The following is a 24,084-nucleotide window of genomic DNA, read 5'->3' as shown; positions in this document are numbered from 1 at the left end:
CCTTTGATCTTTGCCCCTTGCGTCCCCCATCACTTTGCTGAGAGCTTGCAGCCACCCAGAATAGGAAGTGACACCCAACCTTGGGGCGGATGTGGAGCAGGCAAGGCAGGAGTGGGTGTTTCACGAGAGCTCACTGTGTGTGATGCCGCCAAACAAGTGCCAATAAAGTAAAGCAGCAGCCAAAATAGCTGTTTCTGCTGCAGAGCCCAACAGTTTCAAAGGAAAAGGGAGGGGAAGCCTTCTGCATCAGCCTGTAGGGCTTGCCTGCAGGTGACAGCTTGAGGGATTGAACTGAGAAGAGCTAAGTTTTATCAGTTATTAAATTAATTTTCCACAGAACAAGTTGTCTTTACAGAACATTATGGCCATAGTGGGTATGGCACGTCCATAGAGCTGGAGCTGTACCTTAAAGCGAATGCCCAGACACGTACAAGGTGGTGGGGGTGCTGGTATTGCAGCATATGGTAAAATTTTGTTTTGTTTTGTTTTGTTTTACAGCAGAGAAGAAAGAACCCTCAGGATACTGTCTACACTGTGAGTAAAGAGAGCAGGAGGGATAGTTGGAAACAGGAGTTTCTATTTCATAGGAGATTTTTTTCCCCCTACACAGTTTCAGCTTTGATTCAAACTTAATAGCTGCTTTCAAAGACTTCTTTTCCCTTCCATACACACCTCTTCTTTGCTAGAAACTTTTTGCTCCCTTCTCCATGATAGGAGAAAAACATTGGCAAATGGACAAAAGAATCTGGATCAAGACACATGCTGATCCCTTCACATGAGCCATAGGTGATTACTAACCAACCTTTCTCTCGTGTGACTGATGATGCAGTATGTTATATGCTGGTTCTCCAGCCTCTCTGACAGAGGCCAAACACCAGTGCATCTCAGAGTGGCTGCTAACGTGCCTCTTGATTTGATTGATTTAACTCTGGCTAAATGTAGTAGACTACACTCCAAAGAAAAGGTACATGAATGCTGATGCCCATATCTTACCTCGAGTCTTTCTGTGTTCAGAACTTGCTGAGGAATAAGCTTGTTTCCAAGACCGGCATTCATCGTTATCAAATCAGTCATTCTACAATCACAGTTTGTGATTCAACAATTTGGAAACTGGATGGAGAAAGAGCTCCTCTTCCTTTACCTTCACTCTGCAGTGTTACATGTCCCTTTTTTCCTGGGCCTGTGCTGCATGTCAGGTTTGCCTTCAGAACATATAGAATGACAGAATGGCTTAGGTTGGAAGACACCTTAGAAAACATTTACTCCAACCTCTCTGCCATGGGCAGGGATGCCTCTCATCTAGACAAGGTTGATCAAAGACTCATCCAACTGGGCCTTGAACACCTCTAGCGATGGGGCATCCACAGCTTCTCTGGGCAGTCTGTTCCAGAGTCTCACCACCCTTGTACCTAAGAACTTCTTCCTAAAATCTAGTCTAAATCTACTCTTCTTCAGTTTAAAACCATTTCCCCTTGTCCTTTCACTGGACACCTATGAAAAGTCTCCCTCCAGCCTTCCTGTAGGTTCCCTTCAGGTACTGGAAGGCAGCTATAAGGTCCCCACAGAGTCTTCTCTTCTTCAGGCTGAAGAATCCCAGCTCCCTCAGCCTCTCCTTGTAGCAGAGGTGCTCCAGCCCCTGGATCATCTTTGTGGCCCTCCTCTGGACTCGTTCCAATGGATCTATGTCCTTTTTATGGTGGGGATAGCAGAAGTGGACAGTGTTTGAGGAGGGGTCTCACAAAAGCTCAATAGAGGGGTAGAATCCCCTCTCTTGATCTTCTGATCATGTTCCTCTTGATCCATCCTAGGATACAGTTGGCCCTCTGAGCTGAATGAGCACACTGACAGCTCATGTTGAGCATTCTCATTGACCAATACCCCCAAGTTCTTCTCTTCAGGGCTACTCTCAACCCACTCTATACCCAGCTTGTACTTGTGCCTGGGATTGGTCCAGCCCAGATGCAGGACCTTGCTGAACCTCATGAAGCTTTCCTTGGCCCATTTCTCAAGTCTGTCAAGGTCCCACTGGACGGCATCCCTTCCCTCAAGTGAATCCACTGCATCACACAGCTTGGTGTCATCAGCAAATCTGCTGAGGGTGCACTCAGTGCCATTGTCCATGTTGCTGACAAAGATGTTAAACAGCACTGGACCCAGAACAGACCCCTGAGGAAGTCCACTTGTCACTTGTCTCCACCTGGACATTGAGCTATTGATCACAGCTCTTTGAGAGCAACCTTCTAGCCAGCTCCTTAACCAGTGAGTGGTCCATCCATCAAGGCCATGTGTAGCCATTTAAGAGACAAGGATGCCATGTGTGACAGTGTCAAATGTCTTGCACAAGTCCAGATAGATGATGTAAGTTGCCCTTCCCATATCTACCAGAGCTGTAATTCTGTCATAGAAGGCCACTAAATCTGTCAGGCACAATTTGCCCTTGATGAAGCCATGCTGGCTGTCACAAATCACCTCCTTATTTTTCATGTGCCTTAGTACAGGTGCCAGGGGGATCTGCTTCATGACTTTACCTGGCACAAAGCTGAGGCTGACTGATCTGTAGTGCTGCTTAAAGCTTGTCTTTGGAGAGCTTTGCTCGTAGTATCTGGCACCAGTCTAAATAAATTGCTTGGTTGAAGGTAGAGCTATATCCATTCATTTAAATGTTTGGAGACAAGGTGATATTGATCTGCTAAACAGATTTGATCACGTACAGCATCTGTGTAAATGCACTTCAGTCAAGTCCCACCACAGTCCCTTCTTCTAGGGAAAATCTTGAAGGTTTGGAGGCAAGGCAGCCCCAGAAGCATGGGCACGGATTGCAGTCACCTGGGGGATGGTTTGGCTTTTCTCTGACTCTTTCTCCTCTGCTTGCAGTCCCTGCAGAAGGACAAAATGGGTGAGGCATACAGTGAAATTGGGAAGAAGGGAGAGGTAAGTCCTACTTTTCTTCCTGGCAGAAGCCTGGGATGACAAATTCTTCATTGCTGTTTCCTTAGAAAGCAGCAGCCCCAGCTGTACATAGCTGTCGTCTGCACAAAGAAGCCCCTGTGCAAAACTGAGAGCAGTTGCCTATTGCCTACAGTAACCCATGTGCCTGGGCAGCAGTAAGACAGACATGTGCCTACAGCATTACAGTAGCCACAAAACAAGACCCATCAGTATTAGAAACACAACCCAGACACCAGCAGTGATCCTGGATGGACTGAATAACGTCAAGGGGAAATGTTTCAGCTTTTGGGGAGTAAAATTCTGAGTGCTACCCCAGCTGAGAAGGCAGGGAGGATATGAGATGAGTAAGGAACCACTGAAGGAAATGTTTATTTTCAAGCACTGCAACATCTCTGGCCCAGCAACTCATTCATCTGTAGCAGTTCAGAGTTAGTGGGTCACAGTTTCCCCTCTATGAGCTGCCAAGGCTCGTCTGCTTTACAGGCAGAAAATAAGCATTTGCAAGATCCTCCTTGTTCCTGTCTTCAGACAAGTAATGGGGAAACACTCTCTCCTTCACCCCTACTCTCAAATTTTTAAGAAGGGACAGATCACTTGTGTCAAAAGCTATCAGTAAATGGATAGTTTTAGCTCTGTACACAAACTGCTAAGGGAGGGAAACTTACGTCGAGAAAAAAAACAAAGAACAACCAAACCAAAACATATGGGGATACCATTTAAAATTTGCTTTTACCTACACAGGTTTTATGTCAGTGTCTTAAGTATAACCTTTCATTTCCTTCTGAAAAGTGAAAAAAAAAAGGGGCATTTCAAAAAATAAGTTTAATGCTGAGAAATGCCGAAGCAACACTGACATTTAATCTCCTCCCCATCTGCTGCATTTAAGCTCAGATTGCACGCTATGAGTATAGGAAGTCTCACCATGTTTTAATGACTGTTTCCATTACTGGACCACTACCCCCTAAAACCTTATCATGCTCTAAAGAGGGGATCTGCTGCAGTTTTAATTGTGGCAGCCACGACCCTTCACTGTGTGCTTGTGAGGTACTTGGGACAGTACCTGCTGCTGCAGGCACTTATGCCCAACCACGGGCTGGAGGTGGCAGCCTCCACCCAGGGGCTGCAGGCTCATCTGGACCTGGTTCTTACCTGGCAATCACACTCCCCTGGACAATTTGGCTCCTGTGCCTGGCACCTCCCTGTCCCCCTGGGAGTGAAGTGTCAAGAGGGTTCAAGGAGAAGGTATTTTTCCTTGTACCTGGCTGGTCTGAGCGATGCTCTGATTATATCTTGACAGTCCTAGTACCTATTTTCCTGAATCCTGTGTGATATTGTCCTCAGACAGCCTTACCTGCAGTTCCTTTTGAATGTCTCGAGAAGTTACTGAACGCATGCTGGAGAATTTACTGATCCATGTCTGTCCAATAGAGGGCAGAGTCCCTCAGACATCAGCTGACATGCAGGAACTTAAAAAAATACAGCCCCATTTCTTCCAGGCATGCCTTCAGCGCATAAAATAATGTGTGGCTATAGGAAGGTTGCCAAAGTTCTATATGTACTGTAAATCGAAGAAATAGCAGTACTGTAATGGTATGACAAGGAAATATGTCAGCAAACCAGAACAGTTTAATTTTTATTTCCAGTCCTCACTATTTTCTTCTTTGACAGCATGACTGGTCTGGTCCAGACTTCAAAAGCACTCTCTCTCCTGCATCGAGGGTATCCAGGCTATGTGCAGCTGCTGAGCCTCAGTACATGACAGGGGAAGTCAGGGGTTTCTCTTGCATAATGGGAAAAACATCTATTAATCTATGCTTGATTTTCTTTCTCAAAGCAGCAGAGGCGGCGAGGCAAAGGGAATGAAGGTGTCTACCAGGTAGGCAACACATTCAGCACCTGTTTCCCTCATCTGTATTCATGGCTTAATTGTAGCTTCTAGATACAAACCTTACCACGCTGTTAGCAATGCACAAGGAAGGAGAGCCTTCAAAGCACCTTTCTGAGGTACTCAGACTCAGGACAAAGAGCACACACACTACTGGTACTTTGATAAAGTGGCTGCATGTTCTAAATACAGCTGTCAGGAACACTTGGTCAGCTGCTCTTGTAGGAGCTGTTTCCACAGCCCTATATCTTGGGAGAACCACCTCTTGGCTGCAGCAGGTGACACTGACAGGTCTGTCTCAGAATTGTTACACTCATCAGTGTAGTCAATATGCTATTTAACATCCGTAGCAGAGCTTCTATAAAGCTAGAAGCTTTAATAGCAAGCACCATGAGTCTCACTAAATCCTCATTCATGGAAGCCCCACTCACCTCTGCTCTGGCAGCCTCCTGGGCTGACCTGCAGCTCTGCTACATCTTCCTCTGCCTCCCCTCTTGGGAGTAGTTGGTCCTACAGCTGCAGCAGGGATCTGTAATTCAACATATTACTGCTGACTTACCCCCCCATCAGAGCAGGCTGACAGGAGAAGGGCTACTGAGTCACAGAAGGGGTGTGAGGGGATGCTTCCTGGGATTTGCAGCCATCTGAAACCACGGCTGCCAATTTACCCAGAGTTGCATCTGGCTTCCTACCCAAATTACAGAGAAGTCCAGAGAACACAGTCTGTGATTTGACCTCTGTTAACTTAGCTAGCAACACAATTTTCTCTGGCATTAGTTAGCTCTTAACAGTCAATAATATACATACAAAATGTATTCTGAAGATCTGCATAAGCAGTTAGGATGAGTTGCTGTACTCACCAGTTATTCAGGATGCATCTTGCCTTGGTGTAAGTGACAGCTATGGACGCTATACAAAGCCTGAGGAAACACTCCTGAGTAAAAACCTCTTGGGAGGGGGGGGAATTAAAATTGTGGTCCTGAGCCCCTGTCATGCTGTTCCTGACCAGTCAGCTATGGAGAAATCACCTTTTTTTCTCTTTTCCAGGGACTCAGTACAGCAACCAAGGACACTTACGATGCTCTCCAAATGCAGCCTTTGCCCCGCCGCTAAGTGGGAGTCATAGGAGGGCAGGGATGGGCAAGGGGGAAAGATGCCCTCCTGCTTTTTAGAGGAGAAGAGAAAGCCTTTCTCATCTAGAATAAGCCCTGTGTATTTTCTCAGTGCAACAGCCTTCTTTGGTTGGTGCACAGAAGGAATATGTCTGGACTTGGTCAATCCTTTCTCCCTTCCCTCTTGGATCATGTAATTGCGTTAGCTATTAAAATGTACATATCTGTAAAGTTGTCCCCAGTAACAGTGGTTATTAGGCAATTTTTCTTTTTAATATCTGTGGTGTGGGACCAGACTATACCTACTAACAGCCATTTCCATTGCACTTACTTGCCTCTAAGACTTGGATCAAGACATGTAATTATGGTTTCATTGAATTTAAGGAACTTGGAAAGATAGGGCTGGAGTTCCTTCCTGTAGTATTTATCTTTAGAGTGTTTGCCACAGGCCAGCTAAACTTTTTGCTTTAAATTTACATTTTAAAAACTGCTTCTGTAGAGAATGACTTTTTCTTCAAGAAATTATGTTACTGTAGTTAATGACAGAGGCTGAACGCTAGCTTCTCAGTATGAAGGAAATGAGCACTAAGCTCTAACCAAGGATCAAGCACTGGCATTGCCACTCATCCAGCACCTGGAGCTACACAAGAGCCAGGTAGCACGCTCCTTGGAGGCAGAAGATACCCGTTACCTTGAAAACAGGGAGAGTGGAAAACCCAGGAAAACTGACTCAGGAGAATCCCATTTGGCCAAAGGGCTTGGCTGAAATTTCCGGCCCCTCACATTAGCAACACCTGCAACTCTCACTGCAGAACAGGCCCCACATGTAAGAGTTGGTTTGGCAATTCCAGAGTCAAAACCAGACCAAAACAATCACTTCTGAGCAGAACTGTAGAAAGGCCCACTTAAATGCAGTTTCCAAGGTAATCTGCCATCAGGTTACCTTTAAAAAAACAATTCAGGTTATAATTTCAGAAAGATGCTAATTCAGTAGTAATTTTTTTTTTTTCAATTAACTAACAAAGTTAGCATCAAAGGTCTGTGTGTGTGTGTGTGTGTGTGTGTGTGCGTGTGTGTGTGTGTGTGTGGTGAACAGCTGTGGGAATGATAGAAGCTCAGTTGATGCAGTCAGGCCACTGGACCAACTTCTACCCAGCAGCATAATCTTCTAAACAACTTGAGGAGGACAGCATTCCAACAGAAGCTTCTAAACACATCCTGGGAGGTGGGATGTTGGAAAAAGGCTGTAAGCCCAAGTATAAAAGTACACTACACTCCTGCACCCTAAGTTTTGCCAGTGACTCATGAGAGTGTGCAATGAAGCTTGTAAGCAACTCAGCAAGGACAAAAACATCCCAGCAAAATAAAGGCAATTTTAACACGGGCTCATTCTGCCAGTTCCGACAGAGGGAGCAGAGCTAAGGCAAGATTACAGGAACAAGAGCTGCCTCTGTGGGCACAGCTCAGATGAAGCTGTCTGTTCATTTCTTACAGGACTGGCTTAGCAGCAGAAAAACTTGCTGAACTCACTGCTGTGTAAATTACAAGGGTTTGCCTAGATTCTGAAACAGTAAAACTATACCTAGTGGGTGCTTGTAGCTTTTGAAGAGTATTTTAAAGGCAGTAAATTAGTTGGGGGGGGTGGCAGGGGAAGAAAAAAAAAAAGTCAACTGAGGCATACCATGCATGGCAATGAATGTTCCTTGCAAAGAATTTTCCACCTGCCTTACTGGTCTTCTGCAATGACAAGAAAAAACTCTGAGAGCATCAAGTGATAACTCAGTTGATTAAAAAAACAAGATAAACAGTGGAGCAGAAAAACTACAGTAAAGTTGCTACCGCAAAGAACTCATCCTTGATGCAAGAACAAAGATTACTATAAAGATACTTAAAAAAAAAATCATGGTAACCATATTTGCAAGCTGTGGAAGTCAAAAGTTTCTGCAGTCATAAAAGCACCAACTACTAAGCAGTGGGAAAGAAATGCTTAGGAACTGATACCACCTTTATGCTCTTTACATATAAATGGATTTTGATTTCCAAAAGCTTTCAACACTTGTTTCAGGGACACTCACCATAGGTATGAGCTCAGTCTTCTTTTTGCCTTAAGGAAGCAACTGCAGCTGCTCATTCTTTTAGGAGAGTTGATAATACAGAAGTAGAACAGAAGCTCTGAATGGAGTGCAGACTAACCTGGGCTCTCCTCCATTTTTTACAAGACACAGAGCATGAAAGAACAATCTCCAAGCCCAGTTTGATGCACCAGAAGGAAATTGAATTAGCCTTACGTAAAAAACTACAAACAAGTGCATACATGTTAAAACACTTGGAAAATGGTTTAATGATGTTTACAACAGAAATGAACTGTACAATTACAGTAAGTTTAATATATATAAAAAATTACAGCAGACAAATGCATCTACACAAAATCTACCTTTCCATTCTGATTTACTGTAATCTACACAATCTCTCAATGCCTACAGCTATCTGTAGGCAACCACTGGGAAAATAATAATAATAATAATAATTAATAATAATAAAGGACATCTTTAAAGAGACAGCATTTCGCCTTCCTCCTCACCCCTAGTGTGATCAGCAAGGTTTTGAAATGTGTGGGACTCTCACATTTCAGTCTCAAGAAAAGCTTGGGTTCTGTTTGGGTACAGGTTACTCCCATATGGCCCTTATGTCAAGTGTTCTGCTACCTGAAGCATATAAACGCAGTGTATGAGGAAGGGCAAGAGAAAAAAACCCTTCCAGCCAGTGTACACAGGCAGTTGCACAGAGTCACGAAACCATTAAGACTGAAAATGTCTCTTACTTAGAAATGAAGCAAAAGGGACTGCCCAGATGCCAGACATTCACAAATCACCATCGCTTTGAAAACTGTTGCTGAATTTAGAAGAAAGGGTTTGTTCTTTCACTCCCAATTCGTTGTACAAAGGGTTAGCTTTCAAATTAACACGTTACGTATATTTTTAGAAACGAAATTTAAGCTACTTCCTCTTTGGCCCATCCCTTACAAACAGTAACAACCCCTTTACGCTGAGAAAGAACCTCAGGTCAATGGGGAAAAAAAAAGAACATGCTGTCTCTTTAAAAACAAAGAAAGAATCCCAGTTGGGAGCGGCCATCAGTGAAAATGCAATCCAAATTGGCGGTTTGGTGGAAATTCCTCATGGAATACTATGTACAGTTTAAAAACCCTTTAGTTGTTTTTTTTTTTCTTTTATTTATGAACACCTAGGCAGTGAAAACTGTTATGTTAATACATACATAGACACACCCAAAACATACAAAAATACTATTATTTCAAACTACTAAGAATAGGACAAGTTCAGTTATCTCCATGCTATGACTTTAAGAGCATTACACTGAAACAAACAAGAATTTAAACAACAATTTTTTAATATCCCAGAAATATACCAAAATATACATCTAAGCTTTGGAATTACTGAGGTTAGACTAATGCAAGTGCTGGGTAATCGTACTTAATACACAAGTCTAAGGTTCTGCAGGAAAGAAATTATCTTTGGTATCTGCATCAGGCTAATAATATTAACATTTGGATTTTGCTTTGGGATAGAGCTTGTATGACCCTAGAACCAAACACCCCCCAATCAACTGAGATTAAAAAGATCCATGTAAAAAGTTCCTCCATTCGCAATCCCCCCCCAAAAAGTTAAAAAGTCACAGGCATCTACCTAGCATAAAAGGTTGAGAAATACAATGCATAGTTGCACAGTGGTGCTGCAAAAATAAAAGAAATCTAGAAAAAAGGAACTAGAGGAGAAATGAAAAGCTGCTTCTTCTTTCAGGGATTTCTCACAACAGGACAGCCTCTTCCAAGCAGTGACGGGGGGAGGGGGGAAGCTCAGAAGTGCACCTCAGCGTGTATTAATCAACATCACCCAGCCCCCAGAGGGTTAAAGCACCCAGCAGAGCAGCCAATCCTGCACCCAAGTCTTCAGCTCCTCAACCCACCTGTGAAGCACCCGGCAGCCCAGCACCTGCACCCCGGATTCTGCCCCGGGGTGGTGAGTTTCTGCCCGCGGCGCTTGGCAGCCCTGGGTGGCCCCTCCAGGCTGGCCAGGTAGGCCTCACAGATGGGCTTGGTGCTGAAGACGCCCTTTGTCTTTGGTTTGTTTGTTTGTTTTGAGTTTATACAATCATTAGGAAATCTTTGGTTTTGGCTGGAAATTTTAAAAGAACAAAACAAAACAAAGAAACCACCCCCTCCCGACTTATAGCAGCCACCGTGACCTGACAAAGCTTCTCTTTCCCATGGGGATAGGGGAACTACATTCAAATAAAGATGGACAGGGTTAAGGATGCAGCTTCTGGCCAGGCTGGGGAGCGGGGAAGGGATACAGGATTGTCAAATAATAAAGAATAAAATTAAATACTTGAAGGAGATTTCTCGTTTGGTTTTTTTGTTTGTTGGTGTTTTGGGGTTTTTTTGGTCATGTTAAAAAGTGAGCAGTGTGTATGCAGCACTGGGCTGAGTGTGCCTCCGGGCTCTGAAGCTCAGCGCAGCCCCGGGACAGCTGCCTCAGGTTGGGGAAAGGCAGCGTGGGCAGGCAGCCCTTCTTCATGGAGAGTGGAAGGGAGCGGGGTGGATATTCACAGACTAATCAAGAGGACCCCTTGTAACCAAAGGAAATAAGGTAAGATTGCAATTTGCCCTCACTTTGCAGTAGCTTTTAAGCAGCGACATTCAGAGGCATTAGGGGGTCACTCCCCAGGTTGCAGGTCACGGGGTGCTATAGGCCAGAGTTCAGTGTTCATCAGAGGAGGGAGGGCAGACTTGGCAACTCTGTAGGGTTTGGAGAAAGTTAAAGCAAGTTACTCAGTTACGAGTTAGAAATGAGGTATACGACAGCTCCTGTACCTGTGGCGGATAAACACCCCACACCTACTCACACCTAGCCTTAGACACTACCACAGAGGAAGGAAATGGAACAACGGCACCAGTGGGGACAAGAAGCTACTGCCCGGGGTCCTTCCCACAGGCCGCTGGCAAGCGAGGCACCCCGCGGGGACCAGCGCTGCTCCAGACCTCTCCAAACCACCCGCGGGTGGCTCGGCAGCGATCCCTTCCCTTCCCCATCTCGCAGGGAGGCCCAGTCCAGCTCCCCGGGAATGCACGGGGAGCAGCACTGATCTCCGAGTCTTTCGCACTGCATTTTCCCCTTGAACTCGCTCGGGTGCAGGGGGCACCAGGGTCACAGAGGCCAACACGTGGAGAGTGAATCGGGGAAGAACGAAAGGTTTTGTCTTAACTGCCTTGTTCTCAGGACACTGTCACGGGTGTTCTCGTTCCTAAAATTGTTTCTCAAGGGGATTGTGCCGTGTCCACAATGTGCCTCAGCATACCATTTCCAATGTCTTAGGATTCCTTCTGTTTAATACTTTCAGATTTCTGTAGCACTGCAACGTGCCGGCTTTGTCCGCACACAACATTATCACATTCAGGGAACAGGGCTTAAGTAGCTGCTGCTACAAAATTCAGCAAAGGCAGTATGAATCCTGAAGTGGGGACTATGACAGATAAGAGAATTTTGGGAGGAAAGGCGAAGCTAACGTGGTAAATTAAGTATCTTACGGTTTTATGTAAAGCTCTGCCAGTAACAATTCACCAGCAGACCGACACAGTTTTAAGACAGATCAGCATTTTGGTCTGAGCTACTTGACAATGTCCTGTTTGGTAGAGAGATAAAATAAGGCAGAGGGGGTATGTTCCAGTTCTGGGGCTGAGCCTCAGCAGCACTAAGGAACGCCAAAGGGTACCATCTTCCCTCGCCTCGCACAAGCTGTTTCATTTCCTTCCTCAGATTTGTTTTCCTTAAAGCACACCTTGTTTTCCACTTCTTTTGTTCCAAGTGCTCTTTTCTTTGAGAAGTCATTTCTTCAATATCCCTATTACCTATCTATAAATCTAACTAGCTCTTTGAAAAGTCACACAATATTAATACCACTTTTACATAATGTCAGAACAACAATTCTATTAGTAAAGCTTTCAGTGAAGTTCTGCAACCCGATTGGTGTCCGGAGGAAGAGTAGCTGGACACACCACCTCTACCCCTTCCTCCCTCCCTCCCTCCCTCTCTTCACAAGAGCTCACCAAGTTCACTGATAAAACAACTCAGCCCAATAGCGCAATACATGAACATGTACAAGGCTACTGTGGGGAGCAAAGAAAGGAGTCTTCAAGGTCCCTCCCTTAAGAGAAAGACCACAAGTAAAAGCTGTTCAACAGACTCTGACCTTGGATTACACTGCTTCCACATTCAAAGGAAAGAAACAGTTTTCCCTGACTGTATCCCAACATCAGCCTAAGACCCGCAGCACTGGGCAAGCCCCACACACCATTTGTCTTCACAGAGCCAAAGCAACTCTATGCAGAAAAGGTGGGAGTGCCCACAAGAGATGAGGTCCTTACAGAAAGGGACACTGACCCAAAGCTCAAAAAAATCCCGCCCAGCTTTTCCTCTTACCCGCTCTGAGAACAGCAGAGCTGACAACTTATCAGTGCCTTTGGTTCCCTACGAGGCCACTGGGAATTCACCCGCCCCAGTGGAGTCGAGCTCCTTTAGAAACCACCTCTCTCCACCACCACACGCAGCCAGGCACACACGCACTTACACACACACCCACGCACGCCCCTCCCCTGCTCCATCAGCCACGAAGGGACAGGAGAAGGGAGCCTTGGGGTCTGGATGGAGGGGGCTGCAATGCCCTCCCAAGGCAATAACCACTCGCTCTTCTGCTACCCCCACCGCAACACGAAGACATATGCCAGGAGAACAACCCACACCCTCACCAACAACCCCTCAAAGCTCCTCTCCCACGACTGTCTCACAGTATTTCAATCCTTTCAGGCATACCAGCCAGGTGTGAGGAGTAGGCTAGCTTTCACTTCTCAGTTTGGTTTTTTCTTTCATAGTTTTTGGTCTAGACAGGATTAGCATTGCTATTAGAAAAGGAAGTGTTTAAAAAGTTTTCCACCTATTATCAAGCACTACAAGCCCTACATTCAGTAACAAGACAAGGGGGATAAAAGGAACCTGTTTCACTTTTGCTCTCCCAAATAGATTAAGATGCGACAACCATTCTTCTCCCTCCCTGAAGTTAAACACAATGGACCCAGTTCAGCTCTAGAGCAACTCAACTAACTGAAATGGATTTATACCACCTAGGCTGATTCTAACCCAGTACAGCCATCTTCTTTCCCCCAAGCCCCCCAGATATGTGTTGCCACATCTTTAGATCCCAGCAAAGGGAAAGGAAAGGCTAAGAGGGAGGGAAGTGTGCGCATACTCGAAAGGACCCTGAACAGCAACCCAATCAGTAACCTGCATGCCACCACGTGCTGTGCTGCAGATTAGACCACAGATAAACCAACCAAACAACAATCCCAAACCCAGGAGCGACAAAATGTTTCCTTTGGCAAGACAGATACAAGGAAAAAAATTAATAAGCAAACATTTTCCTTCTAACACAGTCAACCCCCTTTCTTTGCCCCGAACATCCGCCCACCCCCACCCGACCCTATAAAGTTGTAACCTATAAACAGGATCTCAAATACATACAGCATAATCATGTTTATCAATCATAATAAACATCAGTTCAACTAAACTCTACAGCTAGAATTATCTCCACTATTTATAAAGTTTGCTTTTCTCTTCTGATTTTTTCAGTTTAAAACCAGTTCTGCGACAATGCTAAGCTATGCTGAGGTATTTTATGAAGGTGCCAGAAGCCAGCTGCTACCCACAAGTATTGTTCTCAGAGCTGTATGGTGCTACCTTTTGCTGAGGGAAGATGGGGGAAGGAACGAGGAGGGAGTGGGGAAGAGAGGGAGGGGGCCCAGATGATTCTACTTACGGATGGTTCTTAGCAGGGTATTGCAGATGGAGCTAAAAGCAGCCCTAAGGCAAAGCCCAGTAGTTGTTTCAGTTTTAGGACTTCTGTCAAATACACTCTACATCCTCACCTCATCTGTCTTCTAAACTAAAAGGTGTCTTTTCCCTTCTCTCACAGTTAAATTATTTGTAGTTTCAGTGCAAGCATCCTAACACACAGGGGCAAAAGCTCAGAGAACGTACCCATAAGAGCGTCCTGGGAGAAGCGGCAGACAGAGCCAATGAAGACAGATGAGCTGAAAAAATACCAAGTTCATTTTCATATATTACTGTGTGTGCTCATCTGTGAAGATTTGCAAGTACAGGAATCACCTTTTTCCATCATCCCAAAAGCACTCAAAGTACTTGTGCTGACATACAGGGAACCAGGTACTGTTCAGACCATGGAGCAAAAGATATGAACATTTTAAGAACTTGCTAACAGTGAGTCAATAACTTTATGACAAAGGCTCCTCTGTCAAAAATCTTTAAAAGTATTTTAGGGGTCTCCCTGCCAGAAAGAAGAGAAAGATTTACAGTCAACCACAGGAGTGAGACTTAATGACTGTAAAGAACAGAACCTCCACTAGATATTCATCTTGCATTCTGTATTCTTGGGATACCATTATGAAAAGGGAGGGAATTTAAGGAAATTTGAGAGGTTTTTTTGAGGACTGACAACCATGAATCCAGTGTGTAGCAGTGGATTAGCTTACTCCTTTGGTAACACTCCACCCTAGGCAAGAGTCAGGCATATATCCAGTATATGTACTCATGCCCTGAGGATAAATATCAGTTAACTGTTTCAGGCATAACAGAAATAGTGACTGTTAATAAAGTTAGTGGGGCAATTAAAAGATCTGCTTTTTTAACTTCTGGCTTAAAACCAACAATCATTGAAAGTTTGGACTTAGATGCACTATTTTGTCTGTCCCAAAACACTCCAATGACCATGAGAAGTGACTTGTTTCTCTTAAATGATTTTGTAAAGCAAATTTTTATCTATGAAAATATCATTTGAGATTTAAGGTAAATCAGACGTTATTTTGGTTTAGTATCTGTGGTATAGTTCCAGCTGTAAGGGGCATTGTGCTACATTCATAACATAGAAAGAGGGAATCTCTGTTTTAAAGGACACTGATTGGCAGGAATGTGCACAGTTACAGAATTAGTACTGCTGACTCCTTCAGAAGCTCAACTGCAGAAATAGGTCCTGAGCCAAAGCACACTAGAAGGCTTGCAGAGGTGATATTTAAACATTAGAATGAACCAGAACATTAGGTTACAGTTCCAAGAGAAGTACAAAAAAAAAAAAAAAAAAAAAAAAAAAAAAAAAAATTGTTGATTATGGATTGTTGGCACGGACGCACATGGAGAATTTTCTCTAACATACTTTGGTATCTGCCAGTCTTTCACTGCCCCCTGAGCAAAACTGCAAAACTGGTTATTTCTATGCTCTTCCTATGCCTTTTTGGTTTTAGGTTTGCTTGTTTGTTTGAAAAAAAAATACTTATCCTAAAATATTTTGGGAAGATACCAAAAGATCAGCAGGATAAATTTTCTTTTGACATTTTATGCTCACTGTAAAATATGCAGAATTAAAATAAGCAATACAAGGGCATTGTGCTTGCTCAAACAAAAAGCTATCATACTAGGAGAAAACATTTGTTCTTGTGTGTTAAGACCAGTCGATAACTTCTTTGCTTAGTGTTGTCACAACCCCCTTATTAACTTAAAAGGTGCAACAAATCACAAGCTGTAACTCCAAATACACCAGGAGCTCTAATGTTTTCACTGAAAATCTCTTTGTCAACCTGTTCGTTTAAAGATAAAATATAAACTTGAAGCTTCAGACGTCCTAAAAGGTCTATAAATCAGGATAACAGAATATATGTCTTCCTCTTAATGTTCTGACATTTTAATTTTCTCTGACAAGATAACCTCAGTAGCACTCAAACAAAATTACTAGCACAACAGCCGGAGCAAATTCCTATATGACACCCCAACAAACTTCCAAACATGTTCTGCCTCCTGGTTCAGCTAAGCACAGGTTTCCCATTCAGGGTAAGTTACTTCTTCAATGCAATTTGATACGTGCTTCAACAACTACTTATTGAAACAGAGGATCTGAAGAAGTAGCAGATCAATTATGTGTTATCACAAGTTACCCGAACGTAACTCCAAAAAAACAAAAAGGCTGAAAATGGGATGAAAAAAAAATTATTTAAAAAATCAGATACTTGTACATGTAACAAGTATGGTATCTCCCTAAAAATGTTTTGAGTGTATGCACATACACATCATCTCAGAGTGACACGATAAAATGTACTTGGGCTAACACATACTGCACAGAAACTCAGAAACAAAATTAATCTTCTTGAGGAGATTTAAATAGGCAGATGTGACTCCCGTAGGCAGCTGTAGCTGCATGTATTTTTTATGAGCCATTCATGAATCATCCTACAATGATTACAGAGTGATTTCTGAGATTAAGTGTGCAAAAGCCAAACTGGAATACATTTTTCTAACATCAGAAAAAATTTCATCACTAGTCTACAACACCTCATCCTGAAGCCATTTCCTAAATTGTTCTTCCAGACCTTGAGGGCATATCTGTATTTGTGTCTCTGTAAATCTCTTCCTTTTTGAGCTAACTGTCCTTGGCATAATAATGAGAGTTTCTCACCTTCTCTTTTCCTGCATATGTCCTTTGGCATGCTTGCAACAATGAAAAGCAACCCACACATCTTTAAGTACAGAGACATGGAGCTAAAAAGGGATGCTACTATCATTCTGTAACACCCTAAGAAATTCCTTCTGGCCCTGGCTGACAAATCAATATAGGAATGAATGTACCAACCTATCGTTAGAAGACTGTCTAAAAATCTTTCTCTAAAGAGAACAGTAAGGATTTAAGACTGCAAGAATGTAATAGAATCACCTCTGCCATCATCCTGCGAACCCACTGATAAATGGGTCTGCCAACAAGTTTGTCTCATTATCTACTGGGACTACAGTTCTCTATTTTCAACTCATGATCACTGACTACAATCATATTTAGTAGGTTCATATACAATTTTTATGGTCTCTTTTCTAATGTATCAATTTCTGCTGTCAACATGATTATGATTTTAAAAAAGAAAATTCTGCTGAATTGCAGTACATTATCTAATATTCCCTTCATGCTCTGAAGGAGTGTGTGCACTCTAACTAGGAGGTGTACACATGCTGCCAACCTGATTTCTTTCTGTCTTTCACCTAAATACTGGAGGTAGCCAGCATCCATGAGACAAAACACTTGACAGTGATGAAAAGCAGGCTCCACGAGCAACAGTCATTGGGATGTTAAAGGACAATGAATCAGAGCACAAAGGTGATGGATCCCATGGGATATGGGCTCTTTGGGTTTTATGTCAGCTTCTGCAGGCAAAACTAAGATCGTTCTGGATACATTCCTAGTCTGAGTTTCCAGTTTTTTCTCAGAAAAAGACTTGCTAAGAAACTGCCTGGAATCTGGGCCCCAGAGAGGGTGATGGGGTAGAGAGAAGGAGGGTAATGGGGAATAAGGTGCTCACACCAAAGCCATGTGACCAATGCAAAGGTAGTCAGGAAAAAAAGCAGATTTTTATAATAAATAAACCATCCAAGCTGCATTAGTGTTCCAGATATGTACTCAACAAGACCCTCTCCCAACCACAAACCAGCAAGAATGGGACATGAAAACTCATTCGGACAGCTAATGGCACAGTCTCTTTGAACTGTGGAAAGAGGATTTTCCGCTGATTTAAGGCCCACCTTTCATTGTGTTTCCTAGCTATATGCAAGGACCGTGCCCCTCCACCCCACCACAAAACCCTTAGGGAGAAGAGGATACATCGGAAAGGACCGGTAGTATCCCTCCTTTAACAAAAAATCCTTCCTGATAAATCCTATTTTTGCACAGGCATGAAAGTAAGCAGGAACTTTCAGAGTCAGGAATGAACATTATAGCTGCAGTTTTCCCCATCCTCTTATTTCACTGAACCCACGTCCCAGGGGACTGCATTCCTTTGGTAGAAACTGTAGTCTGTGGCATCCAGACCAACATAGTGGGTACCAGCATCTCCCTACCACATCTTCCCTACCTCCCTGAAGCTCACCAAGCTATACCTTTTACTGCTTTGAAGCTATTCCTGTGGTACATTTCTATTTCTGCAGCATTATTCACAGCCCTAAAAGTTTCCTGCACAGCCTGAAGTCATAGAGACACATCAAAAATACTTAAGATTTATCCACACTGGTGGGATAAGGGTGGGACCTGTTGGATTAACAATCCCCTGACATTGCCATTCTATTTACACACCAAACAAAAGAAAACAAATTAAAATCAAGATTCTGCCCCAAGGATAATACAAAATTACAAAAAAAAAAAAAAAAAAAAAAAAAAAAAAAAAAAAAAAAGAAAAAAAAGAAAAAAAAAAAGATTAAAAACAAGCAGCAACTTTCATATAAAATTAATAAAAACAAAAGACAAATGAAAAAGAAATTGTCAGTAGCATCTATCGCCTCTCTGCATCTGAACTGCACTTATACAAACTAGTCCATTAGTACAGCAGCTTGCTAGAAATTGACTTTGGTTCAAGCTTAGTTTTAAAAAAATAAAACATAAAAAAAATCAAAAACACATTAGAAACGGTGGACGGACATTTGTTAGTTTCCCTGCTTGCAGTTCACTAGTTTTGAAGTTTTGGGGTAATTGGTTTAAATATTCAGTAAAATAGGAAGGTGGAGAGTTAGAGATGAACAGAGCAAAAAACATGGTGGTGGGGGAAGAAATAAGGAGTTCTGCCACTTGAGTGCAAACACAAATCCCACATGCTCAGGTCACAAACCAAAGCATATTTAAAGTTTAAAGAGTTTAAAGTTGCTGCCTTCTGGATCTTGGATAAGAAGCTCCAGGATCCCCCTGAATCATCAACAAAATGAATGTAGCTGCATCAGCTCATTGTTTTACGACACTCAGGTGACAAAAGAAAAGGGGGTGGTGGGAAAGGGACTCTTCTAATACCCTTGCTAGCTAAATGTAATTTAGTTTTATACACATGGCAGAAACCTTTAAATCCATCAGGAATGGAAAGTTCAAAGTGAACTGCATTGCAGTGATCCAGTCTTCTCTTTTTTAAAAATCTTTTTTTTTTTTTGGTTCAGATACGAGATTGTATATTTAAGAATATACAGATCTAACTTCTGTACAGTTCATTACTCTTCCTCATCCATGTAAATATCCTTTGCTACATGGATCAGAATCAACCTTGAAAAGCTCATTATAGTGGCAGGCAAGCCCTGACGCTCTGGTCAGAGATGATTATTGCCGTTTTTACATAGATAGCAGCATCACAACTCAGAGACTACATGAGATCACACAGATATGTGCAAAGCCCCAGAGCCAGCTCTATTGTGTTTGCATAAATGAGTGGTAACTTCTGTTCTCAAATTTTTGGCTTCTGTGTTTCACAGCCAGAAGCACTTTTTTTACTTGAAAAGGAATATTGCTATGAATAGGGAGAACCTGACCTTTTGGAATCCTGTACCAATCTACCTATCGGGAATCTAGGACAGTAAATGCTGCTTTACCTACTGCCAATTAGCTGGGACAACTTGGCATTTTTTAACTATTTGTGTATTCTCTTAATGGCAAAATCAAATCAATAGAACAGAAGTGCCATCAGTATGTCACACAATCTAGACTCAGGAGGTCAAATCCCTCTCTCTGAATTAAAACGGAACCATGAACACAAAGCTAAGAGCAGAATTTGGCCATTTTGTCTAAGTAATTCAGAGAAGGAGAACTGCAGTTCAGAACTAATTTCCCACTTCTGCTAAAAAAGTATAGACCAGCCTGGAAGTTTGCACATATTGATCTCTACTGCTACACTGAGCTTCCTGCACAAATTATGAACATAAATTTTTCTGACCCCTGTAAGTAACCATCAGACAAATTCAAGGATGAGGACACTGTTCAGAACATTCCCAGAAGATTAATTAGGACAGAAAGTCTATTTGTGCTCCATTCTTCCTCTCCACCCTCCCACCCTCCCTCCATGGCATGGGAGCTCGCTGAAAATAATCCAGGAGCAAAAGACAAACGCGTCCAAACTATATATATAAAAATAATAATAATAATAATCATAATAATAATAATAAGAGATACACCAGTAATACAGGCCTGCCTAAATTGTACCAGTTAAGAAAGGAACCCCCAACACAATTGATACGATTATAAACACCTTGTATGACATACGGCCTGTACAACAGACCTATAAAATGATAATTAAAAAAGAAAGATATTTAGACCAAAAAGAAAGAAGAAATCCCCCTTCCTATGTTTGAACTGATAACCCACCTTAACTTGTCATTGTGACTGCTGGAAATGATAAGTAGTCCTTTCACTTTTTTTGTGAATTTTTTTTTGTTTGTTTTTTGTTTTTTTGTTTTTTTTACATTTTTGGTTAGAAAGTTCTCCGATCCATGAAGCGATCCTGAAAAGACAGTGTTTATTATAAAATTAGGCAAATGTCTGTCCCAGCTGTAAATCCTTCCTGTTTTCCTTTTGTTTGTTTTTTTTTGTTTTGTTTTGTTTTATATTTTTTCCTTCTCTCCCTTGTCCCCAGCAACACGGCGAGAGGATGCCCATCACATTTTCAGTTTATAAACCCCGCTGGCAGCCAATCCCACCGCACAGTGGCACAGACTGCTGGCAGCACAGCTCCGCCCGGCTCACTGTGCCTTGGAGGCAGTAGTGGTGGTGGATGTGGCCCCGCTTGCAGAGGCCACCGTGAGGAGAGAGTTCTGGATGGACTCAGCTGAGGTGGAGGTGGCGTGAAGGCTGGCGACTGGTCCAGAGGCCCCTGCGGAGGCTGCAGCTGCAGAGACCAAGCTAACCGGGTTGCTGGTGAGCAGAGAAAGGTTCTGAGGGTTCAGGAACAGAGGGGCAGTGACGATGTTAGGAGTACCTCCGGCATTGGCAAACACCAAGTTTCCAGTTGCATCCAGTGATGTTATTGGAAGAGAGCCACCAGATGCAAGAGCTAACAAGGGAAAATTGAGCGGGGAGGAGATAACATTAGCAGTAAGGAATCACAGAACCCTCACGGTTGAAAAAGACCTCTAAGATCACCAAGTCCAACTGTCAACCCAGAAAAAAAACCACCATGCCCACTACAGCATGTCCTGAAGTGCTTCATCTACACACTTTCTGAATAGCTCCAGGGAAGGTGTCTCCACCGTGTCCCTGGGCAGCCCATTCCAGTGCCTGACTACTCTTTCAACAAAGAAATTCTTCCTAATATCTAGTCTAAACCTTCCCTGATGCAGCTTCAGGCCATTTCCTCTAGTCTTGTTGTTATTTCCTTGGGAGAAGGGGCCAGCACTCACCTCACTACAACCTCCTTTCAGGCAGCTGTAGAGAGCAGTTAAGGTCTCCCCTCAGCCTGCTCTTCTCCAAACTAAACAATCCCAGTTCCCTGAGCGTCTCCTCATAGGACTTGCTCTCTACACCATAAATAATGCAGTATGTGCCTAAAAGCAACTGGTCTCTGCATTTTCCTTTCTCTGTGTGCTCTCTACATTCCTTATACAGTGTTGGGGGTTTTTTCCTAAAAAAAAGAAGAGTGGGCAAAACCTTGCAGATACAAAAGTGCCTCTGTTGTCTGCTGCTAAACTAATCCCCCATAGTGTCTTTCGTCACATCTTTAAGTGCAATACTGGTCTATGTTTCCTGCTACAGAAAACCTGTACATTCAGGCAACCTGTACTGGAAAGGGTTGAGATGAGCACTCACATGAAATAGCAGCTATCACAAGATAAAGATGTAAGCCTCAGCATAACATTTAAATGCTTACATACAACTACTGTTACAACTTATTCTCACCAATCTACAGGGTTCAGTCTGCTTTAGAAAAGGTTTTCCTACATTTATCTGTGACACTTCATGAAATGGTTCCTTCTTATACTGTGGTAACAAGATTTGTTAAGCTACTTTAGAGGATATTTGAATACATAGGCTAGCTAGCTCTTCAGGGACTAGCACCATCTAGTTTTTACAGATTACCAGCTATGAAGTGGGAACAACTCCTGCAGAAGTCAGAGGAAACTGTCTGCATGGTACTTCCAAAATAAATCTCTAGTCCACTGGATAAGGTTTTACGAATTTAAAGTTCTACATAAGGACTACAGAAGGTAGGGGTTTTTTTGAAATATGTCTGAGGACAAAAAATCATGATCAAGTCTTCCTCAGAACTGCCATCCTAACAGATCTCAAAACAGCAAAACTCTGCTCAAGCTTATGCTAGCAGAGCTATAAAAAGCAGATGTCTAACCTGCTAGAGATACATGCCAATGAGGGGAGGATAGCAAAATAAATTCTAGATCACATTCAATATCTTAAATACCTCCTGATCCCTACAAGACCATACACACTTCTAAACCCCTTTCTGAAGTTGCACCTGCTCTTAGGTCTGTGATACGTAAAATATATTTGCACATTTACAATTTTGTAAGACATTTACTCCCATGACATTTATGTCCAGTGCTAAGGAGTGAGTGTTCTTTTTTATTACAGGAAAATAAAGCACATAAACTGAAGTTGTATGACACAGATGCATTAAAACAAATGTTACTGACCTTGAATAGTTGCCAGTGTACTGTTGCTCATCAGGGCTGGGCTGAGAGCACCACCTAATGTCCCTGGATTGAGACTGAGTAAGGCACCTCTGCAGGAAACAAGATCGTGGAAGAATAAACAAAGAAAAAGGGAAGCAGCATTACTTTTAAGGAAAGGTAGTCAGAGGTACATCATATTTAAAAATAATTTAAAAGTGTGGAGCAAGGAGAAAGGAGCAAGGAGAAAGGAAAAAACAGAGGTTCAGGGCTGATTTTAATTTATTTTAGTTTTTTCTTCATGATGTCTTGAGTAGCTGACAACTTTCAGCTATGTGGCTAGCAACATGCCTAAAGTACAGACACTGTAAATTCATTACTGGGATAGATTGTTGCTGTAAAAGATTCTTGTAAAATATTTTGGGAAAACTACCCTCATCTCCAAAATTCAGGTAGGAAAGATGTAAATCAAAAGGAACTGAAGGAACAAACAATCATCTCAGAGCAACATTTTTAAACTAAAACTTCAGCAATACATCATCATGCATTTCTTACAGCTTTTTGCTCAGGATGGAGAAATGAATACAGAGGTGTGAACTGGATATAGGCTCTCTCTCCATTTTACAATTAATAGAAGAGATTCCGTCATTCATTGACAAGTTGCAGGTCTTAAGTCAAGTTCTGTAGTGGGATGGTTGACTTATCAATATTGCTGCAACCAAGCTTTCATGTCTGTAAAGTGGAAATGGTATTTGCATATGTTGATAGGAATGGTCAATTACCATCTGTAAGTAAACCTTGAAAATTTGAGATAAATTACACTAGAACTCTAAGTGAATCACCAGAAAATAGTGACACACTAGAGCAGTTGATCTCAAGAATTCTCCTTCCCTTTTGTGTCACCTCACCTAAAAGGGTGTGAAAAATTCATCCTTACCCAGCTGCAAACTGTGAGGATGCCATCAAGCCTGGGTTTAGTCCTGCTGCAGCAGCCATGGCAGCAAGACTTGCATTTGCAGGCAACTGTGCAGCTCCTTGTAACGCAGCTGCTGCTGCTGTTTGCAACCCTGATGCCGTTACCATCACCTGGCTGGTCCCAAGAGGGGATGACAAGGGAGTGGAGGTTGTCTGTGTTGTGCTGGTCTCACTGGCACTGGATGCCTCTGAAGTCGAGGCTGAGGCAGAAGGGGAAGGACTCAGGGAGGGTGATGTCACTGCTGAAGAAGCTGGAGGTGCTGTTGAAATCACTGTTGCCGTGTTGTTGGAGGTGGTTTCTGTTGTCCCTAGAAGATTGATTTGGGTTAGATCAGTACAAAACACAGGTATGACTGAACAGAAACCAGTATCCACCAGAACTGAACTGCACATGCAACTGAAAGGGAGACAAACACACATTTCTGTAGGACCATAAAGCACCAAGGGTCCAAATGAGAAGGCTCATCCTACAATCAAATGACACTTGCCAGAGGGACACTAAGGAGCTTTAGAAACTAGCAATGGCATATAGAATATCTCATTTCAGTATCACCTGTGATTTTATCTCCAGAAAAGTTAAATGAACAGTCACAAAGACATAGTTTCCTAGAGGAGTAACAAG

At 42.8% G+C, this 24,084-nt stretch overlaps 2 protein-coding genes across 9 annotated transcripts in view; one reads left to right on the top strand and one right to left on the bottom strand.

The window, feature by feature from the left end:
• The window catches only part of CD247 (CD247 molecule), a 57,174-nt gene extending 50,738 nt beyond the window's left edge, over positions 1-6,436 (top strand). For 2 of the 3 annotated variants that reach the window (XM_071756615.1, XM_071756628.1), the window contains exons 5-8: positions 499-534; positions 2,875-2,931; positions 4,784-4,825; positions 5,882-6,436. In XM_071756615.1, coding sequence (XP_071612716.1) covers positions 499-534; positions 2,875-2,931; positions 4,784-4,825; positions 5,882-5,947 — 201 coding nt within the window. In that variant the 3' untranslated portion in view covers positions 5,948-6,436. The remainder of the gene's footprint in view (positions 1-498; positions 535-2,874; positions 2,932-4,783; positions 4,826-5,881) is intronic. The other variant, XM_071756621.1, reaches the window with a different exon arrangement.
• An 8,901-nt stretch (positions 6,437-15,337) lies between these two features.
• POU2F1 (POU class 2 homeobox 1) overlaps positions 15,338-24,084 on the bottom strand; it is a 121,057-nt gene continuing 112,310 nt past the window's right edge. For all 6 annotated transcript variants that reach the window (XM_071756568.1, XM_071756570.1, XM_071756586.1 and 3 more), the window contains 3 exons: positions 23,425-23,770; positions 22,512-22,600; positions 15,338-20,917 (listed from right to left, as the gene is read on the bottom strand). In XM_071756568.1, coding sequence (XP_071612669.1) covers positions 20,607-20,917; positions 22,512-22,600; positions 23,425-23,770 — 746 coding nt within the window. In that variant the 3' untranslated portion in view covers positions 15,338-20,606. The remainder of the gene's footprint in view (positions 20,918-22,511; positions 22,601-23,424; positions 23,771-24,084) is intronic.

Source organism: Heliangelus exortis, chromosome 1 (genome assembly GCF_036169615.1).
Source record: "Heliangelus exortis chromosome 1, bHelExo1.hap1, whole genome shotgun sequence".
NCBI classification, from domain to species: Eukaryota; Metazoa; Chordata; class Aves; order Apodiformes; family Trochilidae; genus Heliangelus; species Heliangelus exortis.
Note: the sequence above shows the minus strand (reverse complement) of the source record. Positions and strands in the feature narration are given on the sequence as shown.